General features: G+C 41.0%; 2 protein-coding genes across 5 annotated transcripts in view; both read left to right on the forward strand.

The window, feature by feature from the left end:
- Nucleotides 1-1705: 1705 nt before the first annotated feature.
- On the forward strand, nt 1706-11187 carry acbd3 (acyl-Coenzyme A binding domain containing 3). 2 transcript variants are annotated; one of them, XM_085247133.1, is made up of 8 exons: nt 1706-2081; nt 3466-3607; nt 3831-3971; nt 4232-4390; nt 4638-4812; nt 5553-5796; nt 6368-6655; nt 8701-11187. In XM_085247133.1, exons 1-8 carry the CDS (start codon nt 1814-1816, stop codon nt 8913-8915), a joined length of 1632 nt encoding a protein of 543 aa, XP_085103259.1. In that variant the 5' UTR covers nt 1706-1813; the 3' UTR covers nt 8916-11187. The 2 variants fall into 2 exon arrangements, with proteins under 2 accessions (XP_085103259.1, XP_085103260.1); XM_085247134.1 differs by having other exon boundaries at nt 6371-6655.
- A 1596-nt stretch (nt 11188-12783) lies between these two features.
- Nucleotides 12784-27048, forward strand: part of nhsl1b (NHS-like 1b) — a 100995-nt gene continuing 86730 nt past the window's right edge. For all 3 annotated transcript variants that reach the window (XM_085248219.1, XM_085248220.1, XM_085248222.1), the window contains exon 1: nt 12784-13461. In XM_085248219.1, the coding sequence (XP_085104345.1) occupies nt 13140-13461 (322 nt within the window). In that variant the 5' untranslated portion in view covers nt 12784-13139. The remainder of the gene's footprint in view (nt 13462-27048) is intronic.

The following is a 27048-nucleotide window of genomic DNA, read 5'->3' on the forward strand; positions in this document are numbered from 1 at the left end:
TCTGTACTTCGACACTTACTTTTGTTCAAATAGGATTTGCTTGTTGGCTAAAGCATTCACAGTTCATAGGGTGCTTTGTCTGGGGGCCCTAATGGGGTATTGCCCCTTGTGCACAGACCAGATTGCTATGCTAAAAATCTGGGTCCTCAAGTTCTTGATGTTTTGTGACATTCTTCTGATGGACCTGGAGATCATAGCATGGACAATTTATTTATTTATTGTTATTGGTTTTTTGTTTGTTTGTTTGTTTTTGCATTGATTTGTGATGACAAGCCATGGTAGATTAAAAATGCTAACCTAGTACAGCAACTGCATGAAAATTCCTTGCAGCTTTACCTTAGCTGTTGTGGTATGTTATATAGTTTGTTTAGTTTGGCAGCCTATGACAGACACTGGGCACTGTAATTAGATTAAAAAGCAGATCTAATTTGATTGATACTGATAAGATGTAGTTATCAGGCTGGACTACAAGCAAACACTGGACTAAATTCTTGTGGGGGATTAATACTGCTGCTCCTGTAGCCCCCAAACAAAAGCAAGTTCACACCTGGGCCAGGCCACTATACATTTACCCTGCAGACAGACAGGCAAAGTATTCTCACAGGTTTTCAGCAATGTGTTAAAATGTCACCTGTCTAATGGGCCCTTGTTATAATGTATTTCAGTACAATATTTGTGTATTTGAAGGATAATTTAAGGAGCTGGAGAGCATGTGCTCATTCAAAATGTGCATAAGTATTATCCAAAGCTTAGGCCAAGTCTTACTGTCAATGTACCTCACCTGGGCAAATGCAGCAACCATCATTAGCTAATTACAAATAAAACATCGGGGACATTAGTATAGCATAGTATATATAGTTCTCCAGGCTTTATGAAGGTTTTTTAAAGTTTTTCTTTGGACATTGCCTGCTTTTTCATAAATTTTCTGTCCAGTCCTTGTAACTGATCATTTTCAGGGGGATAGTTCTTTTTGTTTGTTTGTTAAGTCACTTTACACTGACCTGTGAATCATTCCAACATAATAAAAAGGCCCCTAAGTCAAGTATTATTGCACTATTCCCAAAGAACTATTAACCGAAAATATGGCATATTCCAGCATGGTGTGCAGTGTGTTTTGAAAACTAAAAAACAAAACAAAACAAAACTGGGAAGCATCCGATTGGCAATGGCTTTTTCAGCATGATGATCCCAAACACACTGCCAGTGCAGTAAAAAGCATACCCGGATAGCTCCTCACATCCAAAGAAGAGATCTGAATGTTCCTCAAGAAGCCTGGAGAACTATTCCCAAAGACTTTTTAAAGACATTCCAAGAAAGCTTGACAAAGTGAGTTCAAAATGTGTTGAAGAATAGGGATGATCATACCGGTTATTGACATTGATAGATTGTATCTTTATTTTGAACATGTTGAAAAAGTACAACAACATAGAATTAAAAGAGACAAATAAACAAAGCAAAACAAAAGGAAAACGAGCAACCACAACTACAAATAACCTTCATGTTCAAAAAGGAGCAGGAAGAAGCATAAGCTTATAAAATCGTTATATGGAAAACATGGAAAATCGATTAAAAAAAAAGACAATTTATCCATTGCATATTTTAAAATACATGTTAATTTTTATATGTGTCCGTTAGTGTACGTGACGGTTAATAAAATGCTGGGGGGGGGGGGGGTGTTTGTTTTTGGGCAAGTCTTTTTATCTGTTGGTAAGACCTCGTCATTATTTACATCGGTGAGGGGAGAGAAAACAACCGGAACTTCCGCTAGATTGAAACGGAAGTAGGTACGTGGCTGCTTCAGCTGACAGTCTACATGATGGCGACAGAGGTTCAGAGCGGCGACCTCGACAGCGCTACTTCTAGCCGGCTCGAAGTTTCCATCGATGGCCTCACCCTCACTCCGGACCCGGAGGGCGAGCAGAGCCAGGCCGAAGAACCGGAGTCCATACCCACGGAACCCAGCACAGATAAGCCGGGCGGCGCTGAAGGCGAAGATGGAGAGACTGCCAAATGTGCGATAGAGAGGAAATGGGGCTTTCCTCTGCTGGAGCTGTACGGAATGGCCCTTAAATTTTTTAAAGGTACTTCATGTTTGTTTCAATCCCCAAGCGGTGAGAAAGCTGCTCGAACAGTTTAAAGTGTGGCGCTCGCTGGTTCAGGCTAGCAGGTTGCTAGCATTAGCTGCTAGCTGTCACCACCGGGACTGGTGCTACTGCTGTCAGCCTCGGTGTTACATTAGCTTCACGGCTAACTAGTATCTAACGCTGCTGGCCGTTAAAGGGTAAAACAACCACGGCACTTGTGAGTGGCCCCTTTGTGTCAGCTGATTTGCCACTGTTGTCTCCTTTGTGGGTTTTTGTCTTTGCACCAAAGAGGAGTGACTATACTTATTACCAGTTTGCATATTTCTATGCATGCTTCCTCCACCAAACGAGGAAGATTTCCATTCCAATTGAATGACAGCTTGTTCTGGGATGTGTTCAGGAGCTTTTAAACACGCTCTCCCTCTGCTGTGACTGAAGCGGGACTGCATCAGGTGGCAGCTGCCCTCAAAGATTTTTCCTCCCAAAGTACTCAATGACAAGTTCCTGCTGTGCTGGAGGAATTATTATTCTGAGGATACAACTGCTGCATAGTTTTAGCTCGCCGCCCCTAAAAGCAGTTAACCACGTTTTCAGTCTATGGGGGGGTTTATGTGACGGCTTGACTGTTTTTACACCTGCCCTTTCATATCACTCCTATGTTGCTACTACTTGTAGTACTACTTTTATGTGTGCTCTGGGAGCCATTTTTAGGCCTTCTGGACATGCTGGGGTGGATTTAAAGCATATTGAAATACCCTAAGTAGTTGAATAATTGGAAAAGAAATTGTGATATGTGTGGCTATATTCTGCAGTCTGACCATTCTAGCTAGTTCTATATGTCTGCTTTACAAAAAGCCACAAATCCTGCAAAATACTGTGTCCATACTTTCCAGTCATCGTACACAAGTGTAAGCTGCATTGAACACTGGGCATTTGTGCTGTTTGTATTATGGCAGAACACTTGTGATGACTGTGCAAACAGGTCGGGGCCTGGCTGCCACTCTGTGTGATAGTAATCTGGGCTTTGTATCCTTGTCAGTGTGTCAGACAGGGTTAGGTCTACTTGCTCAACTTGCTCAACTCAGCTGCCTAAATCTCTCTTTTGCCTCACCTTAAATCAAGCTTTAGGTATGACTAATGTCATCTCAGTGTTTCATTCTTAATGATTTTAACCACAAAGAAGCTTGAAAAGTTTAGAGTGGGAGAGCACAGTTAGGAGTAATTATCTGCGCTTTACAGTCTTGGCACAAGAACATAACACTCCTGTACGTGGGAGTTTTTACTACCTTGTTGTGCACACAAGCTGCACTGTAGTATTCACTGCAGGTGGACATTAACAGGATTGCCTGCAAACTCATTGCTTCCACTTTGCTGCCTTCAGATAAAGATGGAAAGGCCTTCCACCCGACCTATGAGGAGAAGCTTCGATTGGTGGCTCTGCACAAACAGGTGTTACTCGGTCCTTACAATCCCGATGCTTCACCAGAGGTCGGCTTCTTTGATGTCCTGGGCAACGACCGCAGGTAACACCAGCTTGTGTGTGTGTGTGTGTTCATGCATGTGACCTTTGGATTGTAGTGGACATCTCAGTGATTTTTGCTTTGTATCAGGAAATACACACTCGTGCATTTTTACTCATTAACAGTTTGAAATGGATTCAGACAATGGGTGAAAATCATCCTGTTCAGAATGAAATTTTAAAAAAATAATGCACCTATTATTGTCTACACCTTGACCTGTGTGCAGGAAAGAGTGGGCTTCACTGGGTAACATGGAGAAGGACGATGCCATGGTGGAGTTTGTCAAGCTACTTAACAAATGCTGTAACCTCTTTGCCCCATACGTCACATCACACAAGATCGAAAGGGAGGAGCAGGAGAGGAAAAGGTGGGAGGATCAGCTTCTTTGTCCAAGGGACATTCATCTGCTAGTGTGTCTTAAATTTAGTTTCTACCTCAATTTGCTCTCTATTTATCTAGAAAAGCTGGAAAGCTGTGGTTAGTTTGGGTGGATAGGTTATACAGTATTTGACCTTGTTAGAATGTCGTGATATTCATGTATATTTCACAGTTTGGGCTTTTGTTTGCATGTAAATTATGCATTTTTATCCATTTACATTATTTAAATCATTCAATTCTCTTCTTCAGGAGAGAAGAAGAAGAGCGTCTAAGGCGGGAAGAGGAAGAAAGGGAGCGACAGAGGCTGGAGGAAGAGAGACGGAGGCTTGAGGAGGAGGAAAGGCTTAGAAGAGAGGAAGAAGAAAGGAGGCAGGCAGAAGAGGAGAGGCTACGGATTGAGCAGCAGAAGTATGTGTGGTGTTTGTTGTTTCTTTTTTAATTTTATATATAAGCATTCCTCTCCTTTTGTATTTAAATCTGTATGCTTTTTTTTTTTTTTTTAAATCACTTTTTATTTCCACGTATTTTGTGAGACCGAAAACAAGGGTTAGTCCTGTGCTGACACTTGGCCCAAAGATGAAAATCTCACTACAAATCTGTCTGACTTCCTGTTGTTTTCCTGTATTTCCATTGTCATTCATTTTAATGTAACCAGACAACAGATAATGGCAGCATTAAATGCGCAGACAGCGGTGCAGTTCCAACAGTATGCTGCTCAGCAGTACCCAAACAGCCCTGAGCAGCAGATGAGCCTCATCCGTCAGCTGCAGGAGCAGCACTATCAGCAGTACATGCAGCAGCTCTACCAGGTCCAGCTGGCCCAGCAACAGGTAGGATGCAGAATCTCAACATAACATAGACTTTTCACTGATTGAGTTTTATTGTTCAATATATAGGATTTGCAGTTAATGTGGGAGTACTTAGAATAGATTAGAAGGATTGCCTGCAGGTCTTTCTTTGGCCCCAAATTCAATCTGATCAGTTGACCCCTGAGATTAGTCCCTTAATTAACTCTTCATTATCTGACTGAAAGGAATGTGTGTCAGAGCCTAGCAGCTGTATTATCTAGGATAGATTTAGTGTAGAAATCCCTTGCTAATAATTAGCCTTCCAAACTGGGTGGTATATGTCTTGACAGCACACACCTTTATTCATGTCCTCTTTAATATCCTGACTGATGCATAAAACCTTCCTGTAAGACATCGGCCTCCCTTTAGAGTCCTTCCAGCTCAAGTGAACTGTTAAATTGCAAAGGAGTTATTGGAAAAATAGCCAAAAATGTTTTAAACCTTTTGACTTGAATTACTTTATTTTATACCATTTTTAACAGCCAGGTGTGGTAAACAAAAACCTCAAACAAAGACTAAGATGAAAAATCCCTGAGCAAATCAGTTGTTCAAAAGTCTAGCCCTAGGTCTACTCGTATGCAGCAAAGCTGAAAAACAGACCCTTCGGTTTTCGAGATGTATAGGATGTTGCCAGAAGATGGAAATTTAATTGTTAATAATCTTATCCAACCCTAACACAGCCCTGGTGAAACTAGATTGTTGGTTTCTCTTTCTCATCCTAGGCGGCCTTACAGAAGCAGCAGCAGTCTGATTCAATGGTGCAGGGCACCCTAGAATCTAGCAGCTTCCACACAGGTGAACCCATCCCCGCATCCTCAGCCGGACCATTGTGTGCTGCTTCACCACAGACTGGAGAAGAAGCTCCAACAATCAATGGAGGCCAGTCAGACTCTTACTCAGAAAGTATGGATCGGGAGCCAGAGCCTGAACCGGCAGAAGAGGTCTCAGAGAATGGACCTTTATTAGGTTGGTGGGCTGCTCTATATCCATCTCAAAATAAAAGCATGAAATATTGGAGCGGCTAATGACTAGGGGTCAGACAGGGTAAGCTCTCTGTCAGAGCAGTGAAGCGGTCTGCCAAGCTTGAAACCTGATGCTTATCTGCTGTGCCCTTGTTGATGTAACCTGGAGGGCAGAAGAGCTGGAACAAGTGATACACAATAATGTGTTGGTTTAGGTTTCCTCCAGTCACATATTCCGCTTACAGGAGTAAAAGACATCACAGTAGATATGCAAAAGTCCTTGGTGTGAATCCAAAACACATATCCCTTTCCAAATGACTTCCTTCTTCCTGTTCAGTGGAATGATAAATAAAGCTGGGGTAGCTGTGCCTGCAAAAACAAATCTTTGCTATTATGCACATGGATTCTGGTTTTCTCTGATCGTTCTGAGACACACAGGTTTCCTCCAAGTTGAGCTTGTTTGGGATTCGGTCTGTATATGCTGGAAGGGAATCGCTTATTAGGGAATGCACTGTTTGTTTTGTAAGAAATCTGGTAGAAAATAGATAATGTCTTCTCTTTCCTTTTGATTGCAGCAGAATCCCCACCAGTCATAGCTGCTCCTTCCATGTGGACACGGCCACAGATCAAGGACTTCAAGGAGAAAATCCGTCAGGACGCAGACAGCGTGATCACGGTGGGGCGCGGCGAGGTGGTGACGGTGCGTGTTCCCACTCATGAAGACGGCTCGTACCTGTTCTGGGAGTTTGCTACAGACTATTACGACATCGGCTTTGGGGTCTTCTTCGAGTGGACGGACGCAGCCTCTGCTTCAGTCAGCGTGCACGTGTCAGAGTCCAGTGAAGAGGATGAAGATGATGAAGGTGAGGGTAGTTTTTTTTTTTTTTTATACTTGCTGTACTTAAACACATTCCTTATTATTATGTAAACAGCAGTTATGCATTACAGCCTTGAGGCTTCTCACTTAATCATACCATGATTGGTTTGGTTAATTATTCATGCTGGATGCCCCCATACAACCCCTACAATGATTTGTTCTCCCCCCAGGATCGAACCAGGGTTAGGCGGCTGTGTCAACCACTACTGTGACTGTTTCCTTTCACTGTTGGGTATAAGCCGTACAGCTGTTTTTGGTTTTTATATATAATATATAGGGAATTTAAATAGTGAATTATATTTATATAGTTTTACTAGTGGCAACACTTAAACTCTTATTTTGAAAGTTTAGTTGCCTCTAACCAGTTAGCCCTGACTGTTCCCCTCCTGTATTTTCCCTGCTGATTGGCTTGTTGGTCAGGTTGATCATCCCTCTCCAAAAAGCACTTTGTCCCACCGTTAATGGTGCTCCAGTTCCAGTATCTTGGACTGTAGCTGGCGATGGTGGTCATCCTTTTGCTTAAGAGAACTACCGTCAGTTCAAATGCTTGTCATATCAGAATAAGCTGAGAACTGGTTAACTGTGTGTGACACTACGGCTACGTTCACACTGCATGCGAAAGCGCATCAAATTGGACTTTTTTGACCCATATCCGATCATGGTATGACAGTGTGAACGGCACAAATCCAATATTTTCAAATCCGATCTGGGTCACTTTCGTATGTGGTACTGAATGCGAGACATATCTGATGTTTCAGAAAGCGACTGCTGTTTGAATGGTCATGTTGCATTAAATCCGTCTTTTACGTCACTGACACAAGACAGACGCCAAGTATCAGCGCTGGAGAAGCGCCCGATAAGACATCGCGAATGCTTCGTGGCCATCCCGTGTAGATGTTAGTGAAACTGTTGGGAAGACAGCATTGGAAAAACGTGAACATTTTATTCGTACTGTATAATCTGCAGATTCTGACAGAAATCTGTAACTATCCTTTGAAGCACCGCTCCTCTCTAAAACGGCAATAAGGATAATTATTAGGCCATGTGTAAATAACAAAATAGCTTTATAACTTAAAGCAAAATTGGGAAACGTAAGACCCGAAACAAGTCTTTATATTAAGGGCCATCAGTCAAATAATACTGTTTGGTCTGGATCTAAACAGAGGGCGTTGTGTGTGACGTCTTCTTTTGCGCATGCGGGCCGCTTTGAGGGTTCACACTAGAGCGCGTTTGCGGTCACATTTTATTTGTAATGTGAACAAGCAGACAAAAAAAATTGGATTTGATCAAAAAATCGGAATTGAGCATTAAGACCTGCAGTGTGAACGTAGCCTACTGCTGCCCTCTGCACAACAGAACGGTGGAGTCGGTCCACAGAACGAGAGACATGCGATTATATCACTTAGTGCCAAGTTATTTGTTACAAAACTACTGGGAAAATAAAATATTTGCTAAGAAATTAAAAAAAAAAAGTGTCTGTCATGATGCTCATGCACTTCTGTACATGTACACACAAAGTCTGCATGAAGGCTGTCAATGCTCTAATTAGTGTTGTCTTGTGCTTTATTTCTGTGGCTTCAGTTATAAGCCCGTTTGAGAGATTAGTAACTAGTTTTCCATTAATATTTTATTCTTATCCTACACTTATAATTAATTATCCACTGACTCTTGCCATTGTAACAAAAGTCCTGCCTATCTTTTGTCATATAAAGGAAAGCATATGACTGAATACTGGCAGTCAAATTATTGAACAACATTCACTTTTTTAAATAATATTGATATTGTGCTGTTCTCACAGTCCAATTAAATGTTTGGATGCTTTGTCACCTTTAAGTTCTAGTGTTTTCTTTACCTCTCACACTAACCTGTAAGGAATACCCACTGTTGGGCTCATTTCTTGGAATGTAATGCAAAAATCATACAGCACAAAATGTATTTTTGTTTGCGCAAATAATGCATTGGTGGGTTTTTTTGTTTTTGTTTTGTTTTTGTGTTTTTGTTTATGTTTTGTTTGTTTTTTTTTACCTGCAGGCGAGCCAACCAGTGAGGAAGAGAAGGCCAAGAAGGAGGCAGGGAAGCCTCAGGTGGATGAGATTGTACCGGTTTACCGGAGGGACTGTCATGAGGAGGTGTACGCCGGCAGCCACCAGTACCCAGGTCGCGGAGTCTACCTGCTCAAGTTCGACAACTCCTATTCACTCTGGCGCTCCAAGAGTGTTTACTACAGAGTCTACTACACCAGATAAGCCTGAATACAGACACAAGGGGAGCCAAGGAGTGTGTATGTTCGTATATATAAATATATGTATGTACGCGTGTGTGTGTTTGTGAGGGGGGGGAGGGTGAAGATTTGTGTGAAGGCAGCCTGTATTTGTGTGTATGTGTGCGTGTGTGTGTGAAGGAGGAAACTACCAGATTAATTCTGGATTAAACCACCAGAGGGAGACAAAGAGACACATCTGGAGTCGTAGTCTGGAGACTCGACTAATATGTATTTACTGTATGTGTACGCGTGACCCAAGATGCACCCATGCTAGATCCCGTTATCGAGCCCTTGGAAGAGGAGTGCGTATACCCGTTGTATATTCACCACCTGTCCTTGCTGCATTCACACCAAGCTGTAGGACTTTGCTCTCATGATATATTTCACCAGTTTCCTCCCCTGGGCTCCACTTAAGTCACCAAAGCCCAGCCCAGCACTGTCCAACACGGTGGCGTTGTGGCTGCTTGTGCTCCAAGTGATGCTATCATAACCACAAATGGAAACTTGGCGGCTCCACGAGCCTATGTTTCCCTTTCTTTCTTTTCTTTTTCTGTTTGTTTGTTTTTGTTTGCTTTTGAGTGGAAAAGGTGGTTGTTTATCCCAAAAGTACACAGAGGACAATGTTAGAAATCAATTTATTATTAAAGATGTGCTTCATAACACTATGCCTTTTACTCAGAGATCGTCTGGTCTTTGCCAATTGTGTTCTCACTCATTTAAACAGCCCGGGTTCTCAAACCTGCTCATCCTTTTTGTTGTCACAAAGCCACCGTACCTGTATGAAGATCTGAGAGGATTGTGAAGTGGAACGAGTGGTCTTTTTCATCTTCTTCTCGCAAACGTTCTGTTTCTTATACTTATTTCGAGAGTCAGGTTACAACAGCAGTGTGTGTCTTTTTAAACTTGCATCATTTATGAAGGACCGGCAAGAAGTCATTCAGTAACATGGGTGTTGAAGGAGGGTGTGCAAAACATCATTCACATGGTAATTTATGGCTGTGAGCCTTTATCGGCTGCAGAAGCGTCACAGTGTAAGAAGTGTAAAAGTCAAATCGGTGTAGGAGTAATTTCCGTTCTCCCACAAATGTTTTTCCGTTTGAGTTTTTACAAAAGAAAAAAAGTTGCTTGTTGACAGTCCCTTATCATATGTGTTGTTCACCACTTGTTAATTAAAGACTCACAAAAAAGAAAGAGCTTGTGTTGTCAATGTTAGCAGGGGGATTTGTTTTATCATTCCTGTTTTCCTGTTCAGAGCTCTGACACGCACGTGACAATAAACTCAACTAACCATCCTTTTTTTTTTTTTTTTTTTTTTAGGTCATAACACACTGTTACATCTGTGTAGAAAATCCATAACACAAAACTCTGTTTTGTCTACTTTTTTCCTTTCTTCCTCTTTGAGTTGTCACCTCAAACATTATGAATTAAAAAAATAAAAAGGAAAAAAGAGCTGATTAGAATTGTGTTCTGCGTGACACGGTTGCTTACTAACATTTAAATGTTTTTTTTATTATTATTGAAAATGTAATTTAGATTCATTCTGTTCTTCAGCTACGCATGACATATGTACCCAACATCTGAGTGCGTTGTGAGAATTGCTGTATGAACTGTGCTCTCTGAATCAAAGTGATTGTCGAATATGGCAAGTGGGCATCGAGGACATTTGATTTCACTTTATCACACTTTAGTTTTTTTTTTGTGTGTGTGTGTGGGTGTGTGTAAATGCAAAGCAACTTTAAAGACAGAGGCGGAGTATCTTGCAAGCCAGTTAACCCTCCAGTGTTTGCAGAGCATCATTATTTAATGACTCCTGCCTCCAAATCCATTCAATGATTTGTGCAACAGAATGTCACTACTTGCGGCTCACACAAGCCGTAAACGTCAAGAAAGTCCCCGTAACCTCAAATGTGATGTGTTTTTTTTTTTTTTTGTTTGTTTTTTGTTTTGTTCGTGGCTCATCAAAGGGTTTGATTTGAGATGTTTAAGCCTTGTATGTAAATAATTCTATAAATGATGTTTATGTATGGGTTTTTAAATGTGGAAGAAGGCTGTGGGTTTTTTGCGAATGAATGCACTGTAGTATGACACGTGCATTTTACCCCGAATGAAAGTCCAAAACTTGTAGAAAGTACGAGACTCCCTTAACATAAAATTTCATTTTTTTTGTATGGTTTTAATGTTTGGATCTCTTATGATTTGCAAGATCTTTTTGGGCATATATTTAATCTTGATTAAACGTATCTTCATCTCTATAATTGTCTGCTTATTGCTGCTTGCTCTGGTTTCTATAGCACCAAGGCGTCAGCAGAAAAAGCACAAGTGGTAACTCATTTAATAAGAAGACAGTGCCGGTTCACTCACAGTTGATTACCCATGTGCTTGATTTGCAGCGACACAAGCTCATGGGTCTTGCCTCCCAGTAGTTAAGTGGCGAGAAGATTTGTATTTTAAACAAACAGAGGATACGGGAAATGTGAGGACACCAAAAAATGGCCTTGGAACAACACGCCACTGTCAGGCTTGTTCCTTTTTCCACCAGTAGTAAATGTGTCATCCTCACGCTGCTTTCCTGTCAAACACAATTTGTGCTGAGGGAAGGACAAATGCGGATATTGCTCATGCCTGAGAGAACAATCCACTTAACTTTGTGTTTTCTGTGTATGTGGGGTGTCTCAATATTCAGAGCGGTGGGGGCATAAATCCAACATTTCACATGCAAATATTGAGCAACGTGCTACTAAACTATTGCCACATAGAACATATTGAGTAATGAGAAAACGGTGAAAGTGACAGGAATGCTTGCAACTATGCTGGGAGTTGCAGTATTCACTAAAAGACACCAGGGGGCGCATTAATAGCTACGGAGCAGAGACAGGACTTCATCCACTGAACTTGTGGCCTGTTAATTTTAAAAGTGACTTGAGGGGATGGTGTGCCCTTGAAAAGAGCTGTGAGGAATTTAAAGAGCAGATATGGGAATGTCAGATGGTGAACAGAGGAGCTGGACAAACATGCCATGTGCACACACTGAGGTCATAAATTACAGACAAGTGTTCAGAGAATGTGTTACCATGAGGTTATTTTAAATGGTATGAAAAAAACTTATGTCTGTTTGCTCTGTAATAACTGTGGGCAAATTCCCCTTTAAAAATAAATGTGCAACAGACAAGAGAAACATTAGCGAAATAGCAAGAAAATAACATGACTACCTCAAAGTATCCAGACTACGCTACCTACATATCATTTTGTTAACGCTATGATTTTTGACTTGATGACTTTCATGAATATGAGAAACTGAGAAACGATCCGAGACTTACTAACTCAAAATAGCTAAAAATGTAAGAAATTGAAATAAACTCTAGAAATTATAAAATACATATAATTACATTTGTGTCTGACAATCTCGACATATTCAAAATTAGTGTGACAGGTACTAGCTTAAAATGCTAAGACCATTTAAGCTGACTCAAATTTTGAATTTATGGATGGCATTTTTTTTCAGTTGCAGAAAAACGAAAATAATAAATTAATAAAATGAATGTTTGTGTTCGACAGTTATTTATTTATTTATTGGGGGGGGGGGGGGGGGGTTAATGTACTTATGTAAAGTCAGGGTTAGGGTTGATGAGAGATTTACTAACTCTATATAAATATATATATATATAATAAAAAAAACTAAGTATAGGACTTATTAAGTCAAACCATTTGAGAAAGATTTTAATTTTGATTTCAGATAATAAATAAATAAATAAAAAATACGATCCAGGATCTACAGCTTCCAGGTTTCCTGCTCGTTTCCTTCCTTGTTCCGTTTTCTGAAGAGCTCCGGTCCTTGTTTTGTGACAGGCCGCTCTCTCCGGAGGGAGGCAGGTAAACTCTGCGCTTCTTTCTGGCTCCGGCTCCACTCGCTACAGGTGGTTGTAGTATTTTCCGGGTTTTTATTTGTACTTTTCCCTACTTTTCCTTGTGATTTTTTTTTCTTTCCAGCCTGCACTGTGTCTGGTTGAATTTGAATAGACTTTAGGAGGCAACGTCTGCAGTGTACAGCAGCACAAAGTCCCCATGCTTTGAAAATCAGAATATGGCGGGATTCAAGGATTATTCCTCAACCGCGGGGAGGGAGTTCGTGTTGGGTTTGTTTTAAAGCTTTGTTTTTCTCGGCGTGAACACTTTTCGGTCCCGCTGGAGTTATTGGTATGAAATAAATATGCCCTTTCACCAGAGGAATATCGAGCCCCGCCGTGTGAGCAGGCTATCGGCGAAGAAGGATGGCTGGAAACCCAGGGAAGAAGCCGGCAAACGCAAACTGCGAAAACCCGTTTTGTTCTCATCGCTGGATGAGGTTGGCTGTCATACGCTGACTAACGTAATACATCAACTTTCCGACCTTTCCCGACATGCCAGCGACATCTTCCTGGGCATCGAGATGGAGGCGGGGATGGTGTTTAGAAGATCCTGCAGGATCGAGGAGCGCCTGCAAATTCTGCAGGATGAAGTCCACAAGCTTGATCCCAAGAAAGTGAAAATCCGTGAGTCTGCACTGTTGGCCACTTGTTTTTGTCCCTCTTACTCTACTGATCTTTCGGCTCCAATCACTTTAGCTTTCTATGAAATGCTTACAAGCCACTATAGAGCACTAAATGAGATCCAGAGACATGCAAAAATGCATGCAGTGAGTTCATATTTGTAGATATGATGTGCATGTTATGTATGATTCGAGAGTTTAAATATGTCTGTGTGAGAGAGGTGCGTCTACCTTCTGGCTTTTCCTGTTATGATAACATGCGCAGTAGTGTGGAGAGGTCCAAGGTGACTGTCATGATTTGTCTTTTTAAAAGAGTCAAAGAGGAGTGACCACTGACTCCTGCCCACATGGCTTTATTTGCCTGATTGGGACTTATGTTAACAGGGGCATTGTGTCAGAAATGATGGATATCCTCTCAACATACTGGCCATCTGTATCCAGGTCCTCAAAGGGCACTGAGATCCCAGGAGACCCTTCACCTTCCTCATCTCTCCTTAATGTCCATAAAGCTGATAAACACACAGACAAATGGAAAATCAATTTCTTTACTTTTAAATTTTTGTGATTTGTTTAGCCTGCTTTTATTAAAGCTCCCTCCTTTAGGAGGGTTAAATATTAACTGAGACTGACTCATGCTCTGGTGACTGTGCAAGCAAGACTGAGAGATAGGCCTGCTGAGCTGCATACCTGAGGCAGAGCCTTTGAATGACTGCATATCTGCCTCTCGACACCTATTTAAGACTCTGTTATGTGGTAATGTGTGTAAACCCAGCAGTTAAGGGATCATGTTTTCTATTGAGTCCCTGCCTCTTTTTCTTATCTAACTTGCTTCCGAAATGTATTGCAAAGTAGTGCTGGGAAGATTGGTGCAAATTCCTCTAAACCCAAGTGAAAGAGGAGGATTTCATCTCTGACTCACTCACTTTTGTTTCCTTTTTACTGTCCTTCCTCCTGCATTTGATCTGCGTCTGTCCATCCTGCCTTGTGTCTAAATATGACTCACCCTTTGTCACACAAACACACACAGGTTCAAAAGTGACTGCAGAGAAATGATAAGCCGAACAGGCAGACAGATCCCAGACGGAGGTGAAGGGGTGTAGGGGTGCCCACTACATGACAGCAACCAGTCCCAGTCATGACTCGACTGCTCCCATTTTCTGTACCTGTTGGAAGTTTTGATGCGGTTTTAGGCGGGACTGGGAGCTCTTTCTGAAAGGGTTTGTCTCATTTAAAGACCTGATTCATCAGAAGCCGAAGACGAGGTGTGAGAGAGTAGGCTGGAATGCGGTGTGTTACGTCGCGATCTGCAGTTCCCACACGCCCTCAAAGCCGTGTGTTAGGTTTACAGAAGCGCTGAGTCTAGATTTATTACAACGCAGACACTGAAGCTCAACGCCAGCTTTTTCCACACATGGAAACACCTGTATTTTTTTTTTTTGAAGTGCCCTCCAGCGTTAATCCATGAAAAGAGTCCTGGATCTGAATATGCCAGAACACCTGGCAGAGTTATTTTGAATTTGGTATTTGAATAAAAGTTACTGTGTCATGCGCATGACTCCAGGAAACAAAGCATTCTTTGCCATGTTGTGCTATTTTACGGCTGTTTCTCACTGGTTTACAAAGTGAGGAGCGGCTGTTAAATGACAGTGTTTAGAGTTGGTGTTTACCTCAAATCCATGATGAGACATAATGGTATGTTGCTTGTTGGGTAGTGCTGACTACCCAACCCTGAGGAATGCACTGTATTACATAAATTTACCAGCCTGCTTGTAAATATCTGCGGCTGGTCACCCTGTTGTCTTCTGCTCCTGTGGCTCAGGGTTCCTACGCTAACCTCAGAGCTCTGAGCCAGATCATGTTACTGGTGAGGGGCATGAAGAGGGGCTCTTGTGCACTGAAAAACTGACATTGAAGGAAGGGCGAAGTAAGAGTGTGTGTGTTTGCGCACTCCTACCTCTACACTCAGTGTAATCAGTGGCAGTTTGAACAGAGACATGATAGGAAAATGGGATTTCCTCATTGTGTGTATTTTGTCTGCTTTATTCCACTGTTGATCCATGTGTTCTGAAGGAGCGGACCCCAGAGCAAAGGTCACAGGTCATCCTCTCATGCCTCAGCGGGGAACACCTGACACTCAGAGTCAAGAGTTTAAACAAAGTCTAGTTTGGTTAGCTTGGATTTCTGCTGGCTGCCAACAACAGCCACTCCTGCTAAGTTTGGCACATGGATCTCGTTTGCTCCACCCTGGTGTATTACTTGTATTAAGTGCAATTGTATTAATAATATTAATAAGGCTAATGCCATGGATAGTAGAAATAAAAACAGTTTCAAGTCCCTTAACCATGCTGTTTGTTCCAGATGAAGATGTATTATTATGCCTTAACTAATCCAAACATCTATCTCTCTAGCTTTCTCATCAATACTTGATTGTTTTGGAGCTCATACTGATACACAGACTCATAAATACAGTTCAAGTCAGACACCGTTCATTGACAGTATCCCTCCACTACCTATTTCCTGTCATTTCTCCCCCTTCATCTCTACAACCCATCTTTTGTTCCTCATGAGAAAAGTTCGACCTTGAGAACCACGCCAGACTCTGCTTCCCCCAGAGGTCTGTGCACTTCTGTACACCAAGTAGCCATCGCTGTGATGTCACAAGCTTGACTTTTACTTGAAGTATGAATTTAGCTACATATTAGAAACGTATTCTTTTCTGCCAAATATAACTCTGGGTAGATTTGGGAGTATGCTATTTTAATGTTAAAAGTAGGTCATACTAGTGAAGGTTAATTGGAGAAAGGAGAAACTTGGGGCCTTCTTTTGTCAGTTAACTTGATGCCCACTAGCAGACACACACACACACACACACACACACACACACACACACACACACACACACACACACACACACACACACACAGAATAAAAAAAAAAAAAGCATGTTTCCAGCTGACCTGCTAATGTCTACAGTCCATCTTGTCTCCCATACACACACTGATATACATGTTAAGTGCTTGGACATTCCTCCTCCTATCCCTCAGATATTTATAGGCATAGTCTTTGCCCGATGCTCTTTCATGAGTAGCAATGTATGCTATCATGCTTAGGGTGTGTTGCTATGTTCAAGTGGTTCTTCTTGTGTTGGGAGGGGGAGTTCATCCTCAGAGTGGGACTGCAATCAGTTATTCAGATAATAACAGTGGAACTGCTTGACTGACATCAAAGTTGCATCCATGTCAAAAGCCAACGAACAACAAATTAGTCGTGCCTGGATAAACTAATTGGTGTTTGTGGCTTTTTTTCTAACCCTCTTTTCCTGTTTGCCACACAAATGCACACTCACATGCACAGCCCTGTTTATCCTACCTCAGTTCTCCCTAGTCACTATTCACTCTGGCCCACTGTGGTCCCCTTCATTCATCGATAGAGAGCAGTCATTACGCAGCCAGAATCCACAAGTCGGTTCCCACGGCGCTCGTTCCAACGCCGGCAGCCTGGCCTGGTTCTAGAGGTCGACCTTCTCCCATCAGGAACAAAAGAGATGGGTCGAAGAAATGAAGGGAAAAAGTGAGAGAAAATGAGTGGGAAGGGGCTGTGGAAGTGGAGGGATATTGCCAGTGAACTGTGTCTGACTTGGACTGTGTGTATGAGATTGTGTGTTTGAATCTACAGGCAGTGCTCTCTCACGGCTCCAATACATCCCTGGATTTAGATACATCCCATCGACTCAGTGCTGTCTTGCAGTTTCTTAAAACATAATCTGTCAGAGACAGATTTGCTGTTGATGGTGGGAGACAGTCGAGTTAATAAGGAAACAGCTAAATTTAGATTTGTGTACATGCGAGCGCTGCCCTGACTGTGTTTAACCCCCGATTCGAGCCACAAGATCATTCTTACAGTATACAGTAGTGTATTTTATCACTTATTTTACACCAGTAGAAGATGATAGGCCTAAGCTGTGGTAATCTGGTTGGTTAATGGCTCCGTTTCCTGGCCGCTTCTCCTCCTCACTTGTGTCACTCAACTGCAGCTGTAATAGATCTAGTTATTTCCTGAGCAAACCACATGTCATGAGAGACCTTACTTATATAAAGTAATAAAAATATCACATCGGTGTTGGAATGGCAACAGATGAAAGCCCTTATAATCTTGGTTGATTTGTATCTCCACTTGTGAAAGTCCAAAAATATCCTTGAACTGGTGGATATGTTTGCGATTACAGTTTTGCTAATAGCAGATGCTGCTTATAGCACCTTTTTTCTTTTTCTTTTTTTTTGTTTAAAGGTTTTTTGTTTCCGTTTCTGTCTCTAAATATAAACTTAACTAAACAAACTGATAAGCTGGATCCCAAATATTCACTAGATGTACCTTTTCAACTTTTTGTTAACACAAAAAAAGAGAAAATATTCAATGGTTGTCAATTTTCTGGGTGGCAATGCCTTGTTAATGTCGGGAGAACGTCCAGACTGCTTCAAGCTGATAGGAAGACAACAGTAAGTCAAATAACCACTTGTTGAAGAAGTTATGCAGAAGAGCATCTCTGAACGCACAAAGCAGATGGGCTACAGTAGCAGAAGACCACACTGGGTGCCACTCCAGTGTCAATGCCACATCCTACCAGAGTATTGTTGCTGGTCACATCCATCTCTCTATGACACAGTGTGCTGATTGGATAACTTGTAACTTGTTTGGTGAACATGACAATGATGTCACTGTCCTTGAATGATCTCCACAGTCACCAGATCTCAGTCCAGTAGAGCAGCGGTCCCCAACCCCCGGGCCACAGACCCTAACTGGTCTGTGAGTCATATGGTACTGGGCCGTGAGAGCTGAGGCATGGGTGTGAAATTTATGGTTTTCAGGGTTTTTTCTTTTTGTTGTTATTTTTTTAAATCGTTTTTATTGTTAACTCGGTTTCCCTGGGTCTTTTCCCGTGTCTTATGAATAAATCTTTTTTTTTTGTACTGGTACTGGTTTTCTTATTTATCCGCGACACCTTAAAGGCCGGTCCGTGAAAATATTGTCGGACATAAACCGGTCTTTGGCGCAAAAAAGGTTGGGGACTTATGCTGACGGCAGTAAACTTAATTAGATAAATCTGTCTCCCTACTGTTGAGATTTCATTGTTGCTGTCGACACACAAACATGCGAACATCTCCGCAATCAGAGAGCACCACATGATGGACTTATAGGTTAGTAAGTCGGCAATTGAGGGTGCTGTGGGGTAATCCAGGGTTTAACCAGCATGCAGGGAGATGAGCAAGATTTAATCCCCACTGTCGTGACCTCTGCCTGACAGGATGCAGTGGGACATCCTCAGGGTTGTGTGTGTGTTTTTGTGGTATTTTTATTTTCATATATCTGTTTTGATGTGTGTATTTGTACACTCAAAGGCCTTTACACAGATGCATTACATTTGGACCGCTGCTGGAAAATTCAAGTCGAGGTCACGGTCGGGTTTTTACACAGCTATTGTTTTTAGAGGAAAAGTGTCACAAATAGCCTGATGTTTGTTCCCAAATGTATTTCCTACGGAGAGACAAACAAAAGCTGAACCGTCAGCAGATCTCAAGTGAAATCCTGTGTTTGCCTCTAGACCACAGAAACTAAATATATGCAAATATACCTTCTTTTTTTTTTTTTACATGAAATATTGCAAAACATTTTCACAGCTTCTGTGTGAGTGTAAAATGACATTTCAGCAAATTTTCAGCGGCTCTCCTTTTTGCCTCAGCTTTCCCTTCCTCTGTTTTCTCGCTCTCTTTTCCTGTTGTTTCATATGGTTTCCAGACCTTTCCTCTCTCATCTCTGTCCGTCCTCTACTCTTTGATGTCAACCCTTATACTGCCATGCTGACCACAACAAAGACAAGGACCACGCTCACACTCTCGACTTTCTCTTTTTATAATCAGTTTTTGTCACGATCTTTTCTCTCTTCTTATCTTTTGTTTTTCCTCCAGCTATCCTTTTTTCCCCTTTAAAGCATGTGTTCCTTTTTAAATGTGTTTAATGCTCATTCTTGCCTTTATTTAAAATTTATTGTTGTAATTTTATATTATATAGTGGTTAAACAGCTGTTATTACATGCCTCATGACTGACTAGCTGACTTACTGACTTACTGATCTTCAGATAATCATTGTTTACAGTAGCTTGAGTTTTCAAGATTTATGAATACCCGGAAGAATGTGTGTATATGATGTGTCCATATATATATGGTTAGAGCTTTCACAGTGAGTAAAATAAACTCTAATAATGTTGTCCTACACGTTTTTGTCTGGCGTCCAGGGAAGCCTTTTGTAGATATAGCAGAACAGTGAGAGTAAGAGAGAAGCAATATAGTTTATTGCTGTGCATGAGTGAGATTAGTTATTCTTAATTCAGAAAAACCTACAAGATATCCAAAGATGAAGGCGTGAATTTCCTACTAAAAGTTGCGTCTTTAAATTTCATCTTTTTTAAAATCTTTTATCTTGACTCGTACATTTATGTAATACCGTGCACTGCTATCTACTGTATCCTGCATGTGTTATTAGACATTATATACTGTAAAGCAACCTGTAGAGAAAAACATGTTTGCAGTTGGTGTAAAGTGATCCACAACAGGGCATATTATGAGGGTATCAACCTTGCTTTGACTTTTTTCTTTTTTTGCGAAAGGGACAACAGCTGCACAGTGGTGGCAAACCTGGTGCAGCATTTCATGTTTATTTTATGACGTTAAAGAGTAAAAAAAAGTGTCACGTAAAGCTACACAAACATCTGTTGGGAGCAAAATAAAGGATGGATTTTTATCAAGTATTAGATTGTGGTTTATCAGTGATGTGTACAAGAGGCAGACGGAAGGAAGAAGATGGGCCGACAGGGAGGCACATCCATTCCATCCAGTACATAATGACATACTGCAGCAGGTGGGAGCTCATCTAGCAGGAATATAAAGGCTATTGTTATCCTGGATCTGCACTAAAACTGCACTCAAGGCCTGGAAACGCACCATACACACATGTCTGAATGGCTGCCTGAGGAAAAATAAACAAGGATTTTCTGCCACATCTGTCACTTGTGCCACTTAACCAAAGCTCACACAGGAACACACAGGCAGAAGCATGCAGGTCGTGCACTCAAACTCTCTTAGTGGTATGTAGTGTCTATCATTAAAAGAAATAAAATGTAATGGGCCACTTGGCAGCAAATAACACTGTCTGCAGAATATAGATCACATGAAGCCAAGGCTTCAGATTAGATGCAACAGATGACTTTGGGGTAAATTGAAATATTTGCACTTTAAACCTTGCAACGGCAGAGGCTGGTGTGAACCTCCTGCTATATTTGGACTGAATGATAAGTCTTCAGAAACAGCTGTCGGCTGGCTTTTTTCAGGCACATTTTTAGTCCCGTAAACACTGGCGACATTAGCCAACTTGAATATCCTCAGCTGAATAAACAAGTTGCGGGACAAGAGGGTCATCAAGAGGGTTGTTTTTTTTTTTTGTTTTTTTTTTTTTTTTGTAGACTAGCTGATGTAATGTTTAATACTTGATGAACATCTCAGGATTTGTTTATTCAGACATGTGCATTGTGCAACTGACACTTCTGGTTGAACCCGTTGCTTGTAATTCATAGACCGGCAATAGCGAAATCAGTTGATAGTCTTAATAATATAAGGCTAGGTTTCACCAGCTGTGTGATGGAAAAGTTCCAGACGTGCATCAAGTGTCAGCTATGTTGGTTTGAGGTGATGACGGTCTGAGGGAAGTTGTTGGGTAAGCTTTGTAGTTTCACCCTCAGTTTTATTTGTCATATGCAAGCTCGGACAGGGTTCTTGTGTTTACTGATGCTGCTGGGAAGATTGTTAGAATGGTAAAATCACTATGTATCCTGAAGGAGCCATAGTTTTTTAAAAAACTGGATCAGGTAACCCTGAACTCTCTCTTAGTTGTGCTGAAATAGGCCTAGGCTACTGGGGGTTTCCCATGATGCACTGAGTGTTTCATCTTCATGCACCTCTTTTCACCCACTATGTCAGCAGTTCCCAACCTTTTTTGCGCCACAGACCAGTTTAATGTCTGACAATATTTTCACGGACCAGCCTTTAAGGTGTCACGGATAAATATAACAAAATAAAATGATACGACCAAGACAAAAACTGTGGTATTTTGTAAATATAATAATAAACGCGAATTCACTGTGTAATTGTGTAACTTTATTAGCAGCGTCCTCCTGAAATGCACCAACAACACTGAGAGTAACATCCTCCTCTCTGCCCCTTAACGCTCTCTGGTTGATATGGTAACACTTAAATATTTCTTTCAAAATAAGACACAACTATAACACAGGAAAAGACACAGGGGAACCGAGTTAACGGTAAAAACCCCGAAAACCATTAATTTCACCCGAGCCTCAACTCTTGCGGCCCGGAAACAAACAGCTCACGAACCAGTACCGGTCCGTGGCCCGGTGGTTGTGTTTATGCACCACTTTGAATTTAATCATTAGTTATTATTAATCTCGGTCTCTTCCACGGTGTCTATCCCCCCTTGACTCTCACCCCTAACCTGTCACGGCAGATGGCTTGCCCTCTCTGAGTCGGAGGTTACTTGATACTTGCTCACAGGAGGTTGTGTGATCGTTGGGATTTTCTCTGTACTGTTGCACGATCTTTACCATACAAAATAAAGTGCCTTGAAGCAGCTGTTGTGATTTGGCGCTACATAAGTACATTCAATTATACATTACATTAGTCTGCCTTGGGAATCATTCCATATAATGGCCTTCAGTTTCATTATGCCTGCAATCTCTAATTATTTGTATAAAAAAAGTCTTAATTATGTATTATATCAGGAACTTTTCTCTTGATTGTTTTTTTTTCTAATGTTTATTTTTCTTTTCTTTTTGTCAGAGCTGTAAGATAATGTGCCACCTTCCTGGCAGTGGTCAGGAGGTTCATTGTACATACCCCACTCCCTACTTTATGGCTCCCTTTAGTGATTACATTATGCGGCTTTGGTTATTGCATGTTTGTCTGGTGATTGTATGGTAAACAATGGCCTGTGCCACCTTACTCGTCACTGTTTCCATTAGACCTATATTGACAACAGAGCACAATAAAGCGAAGAGGCTTGCTGAACTGCAGAGTTTAGTAGAATCTGCTGATCACTTTGACTTGTTGTTTTTTTTCCTTATTTTTTGGCTTTAAACTCTTTAACGCTTGACTTTCCTGATGCCTTTGCCGCCACCTTAAAGAGAAGTTGAAGTAAACAAAATTCAAGACGTAACGTGCAGCCATTACCTGGTGGATACCAGCATACTTTAGGTTTACCCATATTCCTTTGAGTAAACCTAAAGTATGTCAGCTTAATGTTGGTAAAGATCATAAAAAATCTTCACCTTGTCCTGTTAGACTGAACAGTTATGACTGTCTTGACTCATCACCATAAATATCTAAGCTCACCCTGACCAATTTTACTGGCTCATTTTCACCACCCACAAAATCGCCAGAATTGTTTATCTTTCTGTCTGATTAGTCACTGAGATGTATGTGACTTAACATGAGACTGTTCTCTCTCTCTGTATGGTGTTTTTTTGTTTTTTCACCTTGTGTGTGTCATCGTAGTAAAATGTTTTCCCAGGGATGCCTACTGTAGTGGAAATTGCCACAAATGTAGGACTGAGAACTTTGACAGGTGTTTACACTGGAAGTCTGGACTGATTTTGTCGATATGATAACATCACAACTTTGGCAGCTGCAGGACTACTGAATTTTTTTCAGTGAAGTTTCCTATTCCCTCTCAGATAATTAAGTATTTGGTTTGGAAGTCCTCTCAGACTGCAAGCTCAAACTCTCAAACAGTTAGAAGAAAAATTCCTGCGAGTGCAACAGGCGTAAAGATGCATAGTGAGAGTTTTGAGTTGTTTTGTTTACTTCGGTAATTTCTTTTCAATTAATTACTCAAATGGGCATCGGTATGAAGCCTTTGTTTTTCCTTCTTTTGCCTGAAGCACTTTCTCGGCTCATCATTAATCACCGTCTCGCTGCAGAAGGCTCCATGGTGTTTGCATGTGTGTCTGAGAAAGTGTGTGTCACTGTGAAATATGACATACTCCATAAAGGAATCCCCATTGACTACTGAATCTTCCTCTGTAGCAGCTTTAGCTGTCTGCCTCATCCACAGAGACCTCATTGTGCATATATGTGTGTGTGCCTTCACTTAAACTTATTTGTGCTCTTCCAGTCTTCCATTCATCAGTATTAGCGCAGCCTGGTGATGGAGTGGTTAACACTGTCACTTCACAACAAGAAGTGACAACAAGAAGGCTGGCTGGGGGCTTTCTGCTTTGAGTACATCCTCTGGGTACTTTTTCCCAGAGCTCTTTCCATGCATTTTAGGCTAATATTGTTCTAAACTGGCTATGGATGTGCAGTAGGTATACGTTTGAACAGAACAAAATAAAGTGTTGTATGAGTGTATGGATAAAATGTGACTTTTTATGTGAAGTGCTTTGTCAGTAAAAATAGAGAAGCACTATATAAATTTGAGTACATTTACACTAAATTCTCTGTTTTACCAAGGCTACTACATGCACACCATTGTTTTTCTTGTGACATTACCAATAAGTTTGATGTGTCACATGGCCCTCTTCCTATTGTATCCAAGATGGCCGACATCTAAATGGCCACCATGGTCACCACCCGTCTTGAGGAGTTTGCCCCCTCACATATACTAATGTGCCACAAACAGGACTTTAATATCACCAACCATTCCCATGTTATTAAGATGTATCCATATAAATGGCCCACCCTGTACTATGGATGTTTTCTTTTTAGCACTGTGTACCTCCTTGCAACCAATTTCCTTACAACTTGTGGTTGCCAAGCAGTCGGTGACGAATCTCTAAGCCTCGTCTTTGACAAACAACTTCATAATGACTGCTAACAACCTCCACCAACCACTTGCCAACCTGTCAGGCTTTTTTTCTTCTTCTTGCAGCTGATGGTTTGCAGGGGTTGCCGATCAGTGTCTCGGGCTGAATAACTGTGGCCCAACAAACAGCAACAGAAATTTGTTTATTGTTGTGATTTTGTCTGTTAAACATGAAACTTGCCTAAGGAGGGAAAATGAGGTTCAGGGACTGGTTGCAACATGTGCTGACGTCTATCAACACTCAGAAAAGAATAATAACTTGGATAAACACATGTAAACAATAAGGCACTGGCCTTGAAGTGGTAATGTGGGCTCTCAATTGTGCTTTTCAGTGCATGGTTTGTGGATCATAACTCACACAAAGAGGAAATAAAACTAGTGCTAGACATGCACAGTGATCGTCCTTGGGCATAGGGATTCACTGTTCCTCAGTAAACCTCAGCATGTCAGAACACTCAGCGTTATTAATGTTAATACTTGATGATTATGAGATGGTGTATTTATTCTGGTTTTTGTTGATACTGTTCTGTTTGACTCGATCACACCTTTACGAGTTTGTTGATAAGTTGCTTGGAGACAAAACAAGGCTCTAATTGTGATTAACCAGTGCACAGATTTGGTCTTAGCGTGGTTGGCCACACACAGCAGCAGAACGTCCTCGAGTCAGAACATCTGTTAAGTGAAAGTGGATAGAGTAAAGGACACGGCTTGCTTCCACGGTCCGATTAAATGTTTCAGGATTGTTGAATTATTGACAGAGAGAGCCACTGAGAGAGCAAGGGACCGAATTTATTGATTGACTTTACAAAAAAACTGTTGAACAGTGTACATATTCACATTCAAACACACACAACAATAGTTTTGTCCAGGTGTGTGTGTGTTTGTGTGTGTTCAAAAGAACAAGAGAGGACATTAATCGAGGCCCTCCCTTGCCACACAGTGAGAAGGGATTTTTTTGGAGTCGGTGACGGGGATTATGGGGAATATTATTTCATATGGCTACAGAATGGTTAATCTCCTTAAGCTCTGCTGGAGTCTGCACACCCATTTCAGTTACTGCCCATTAACGGAGGCTCCATGTGAAGCTGAAAAGACCAGGAAACAAGGGTGTGTGTGTGTGTGTGTGTGTGTGTGTGTGTGTGTGTCCATACAATACCTGTTGGTTTATAAATGTTGAAAGACGGTTAGAAACATGAAATTACGGATAACATTAATTAAAGGATCCTTTTAATTATGTTGATATTTGAGCTTGTTTTTAATGCAATAGTAGTTATGTTAAAGTTCTTGTGAGGTCATGTGAATGGCTTTCTCTCATGTATTTCAACCACATTGTCATTCAGGTGCTGTTGCTGTTGGCTCAAGCTTTTCTCTGTCCCACACTCTGAGGTTTACGCTGGCTTCAGAAGGGGGCAGATTATAAATACAAACCTGCTTTTTTTTGCTTTCTAATGAGATTCTTAGACTCAAATTTGCCTCCTAATCCAAAAGTGCCCTGCTCAAACAGCCTTTGCAATGAAGTGAAAGCCTCTTGGACTTGAATGGTCAAACCTTTTAGGCACTGATATGTGTTTTGAAGGCTGCTGCCAGCTAATGTCCTGGTATATTGACTCAGCTGTGTTTTTGACCTTCTGTCTCTGTGTGTGTGAAAGGAGTGTGTGTGTTTGTGCGTGTGCTTCAGTGAGACAGGCTGTCACCGTCATAGCTGTTTGATTTGGTGTGTTCCCTAGTGTCAGGTAGGTTTTTTTTTTTTTTTTTTTTTTGGAGTTATTATTATACACAGGTTGCCAAATAGATACTGACGCAGCTTCCAGAGAGTGGACACCACTCACACACTTCACTTTAGTTAATTCAGCTGTATCCCTGATCTGCCTGCAGGAGAAGTGTCTGTGGAAAACGACTGTAAACATGTGAACTGTTACAATAGCAAATAGTAAGTTAATTATGGTAAAAACATAGACGGTATAAAATATGCCAATTAACAGACTAATATTTCTGCCAAATAACAGACTAATAAAAAACTAGAATTTCAACATCAAAAGTGAAAAACTAATTTTTTGTTCTATACTTAATGTGACCAGATGTCCCTCTTTATGTGGGAGTGAACTGGATTTTATTCCTTTCCCTCTTGTCCTACATCTTGAGATAATGTCCCACATTTTCAATTCAATTCAATAAAACTTTATTGATCCTGAAGGTTGGCCCCGAAGGAAATTGGGTAATTGACCGGTTCTCCACTTTTCTAAAGTCTGGCTTTTACTTGATATATATGAAGGGAAGTCTTTTAATTACAGTCAGAAGATCATGTACTCATCAGGGAAAGTTACAATTTAAAAAAAAAAATCCAAAATTTGCAGATGTTGGTGAGTATGATGACAACTAGCACAAAGCAAATTATATAATCAATATAATCTGAGAAATCTGAGTTCTTTGTCTTTTTCTGTTCCTGAAGACAGGAAGTATGTAATTGGTTCTTTTAATTGCCATAAATTTATTTTAAATTAGTTCAAATTCAAATTCAAATTCAAATTTTATTTGTCACGTACACAGTCATACACAGTACGATATGTAGTGAAATGCTTGGACAACTGCTCGTGACCTAAAGAAAACAAAAAAAGGAAAAGGCTATGAATAAGATAGGAAATAAATATGAAAAATTAAAAAGGGTAAA

The sequence above is a fragment of the Mchenga conophoros genome, linkage group LG15, assembly GCF_057382185.1.
Source record: "Mchenga conophoros isolate Kocher_MC1m ecotype Shallow Benthic linkage group LG15, M_conophoros_male_GT1.1, whole genome shotgun sequence".
NCBI lineage: Eukaryota > Metazoa > Chordata > Actinopteri > Cichliformes > Cichlidae > Mchenga > Mchenga conophoros.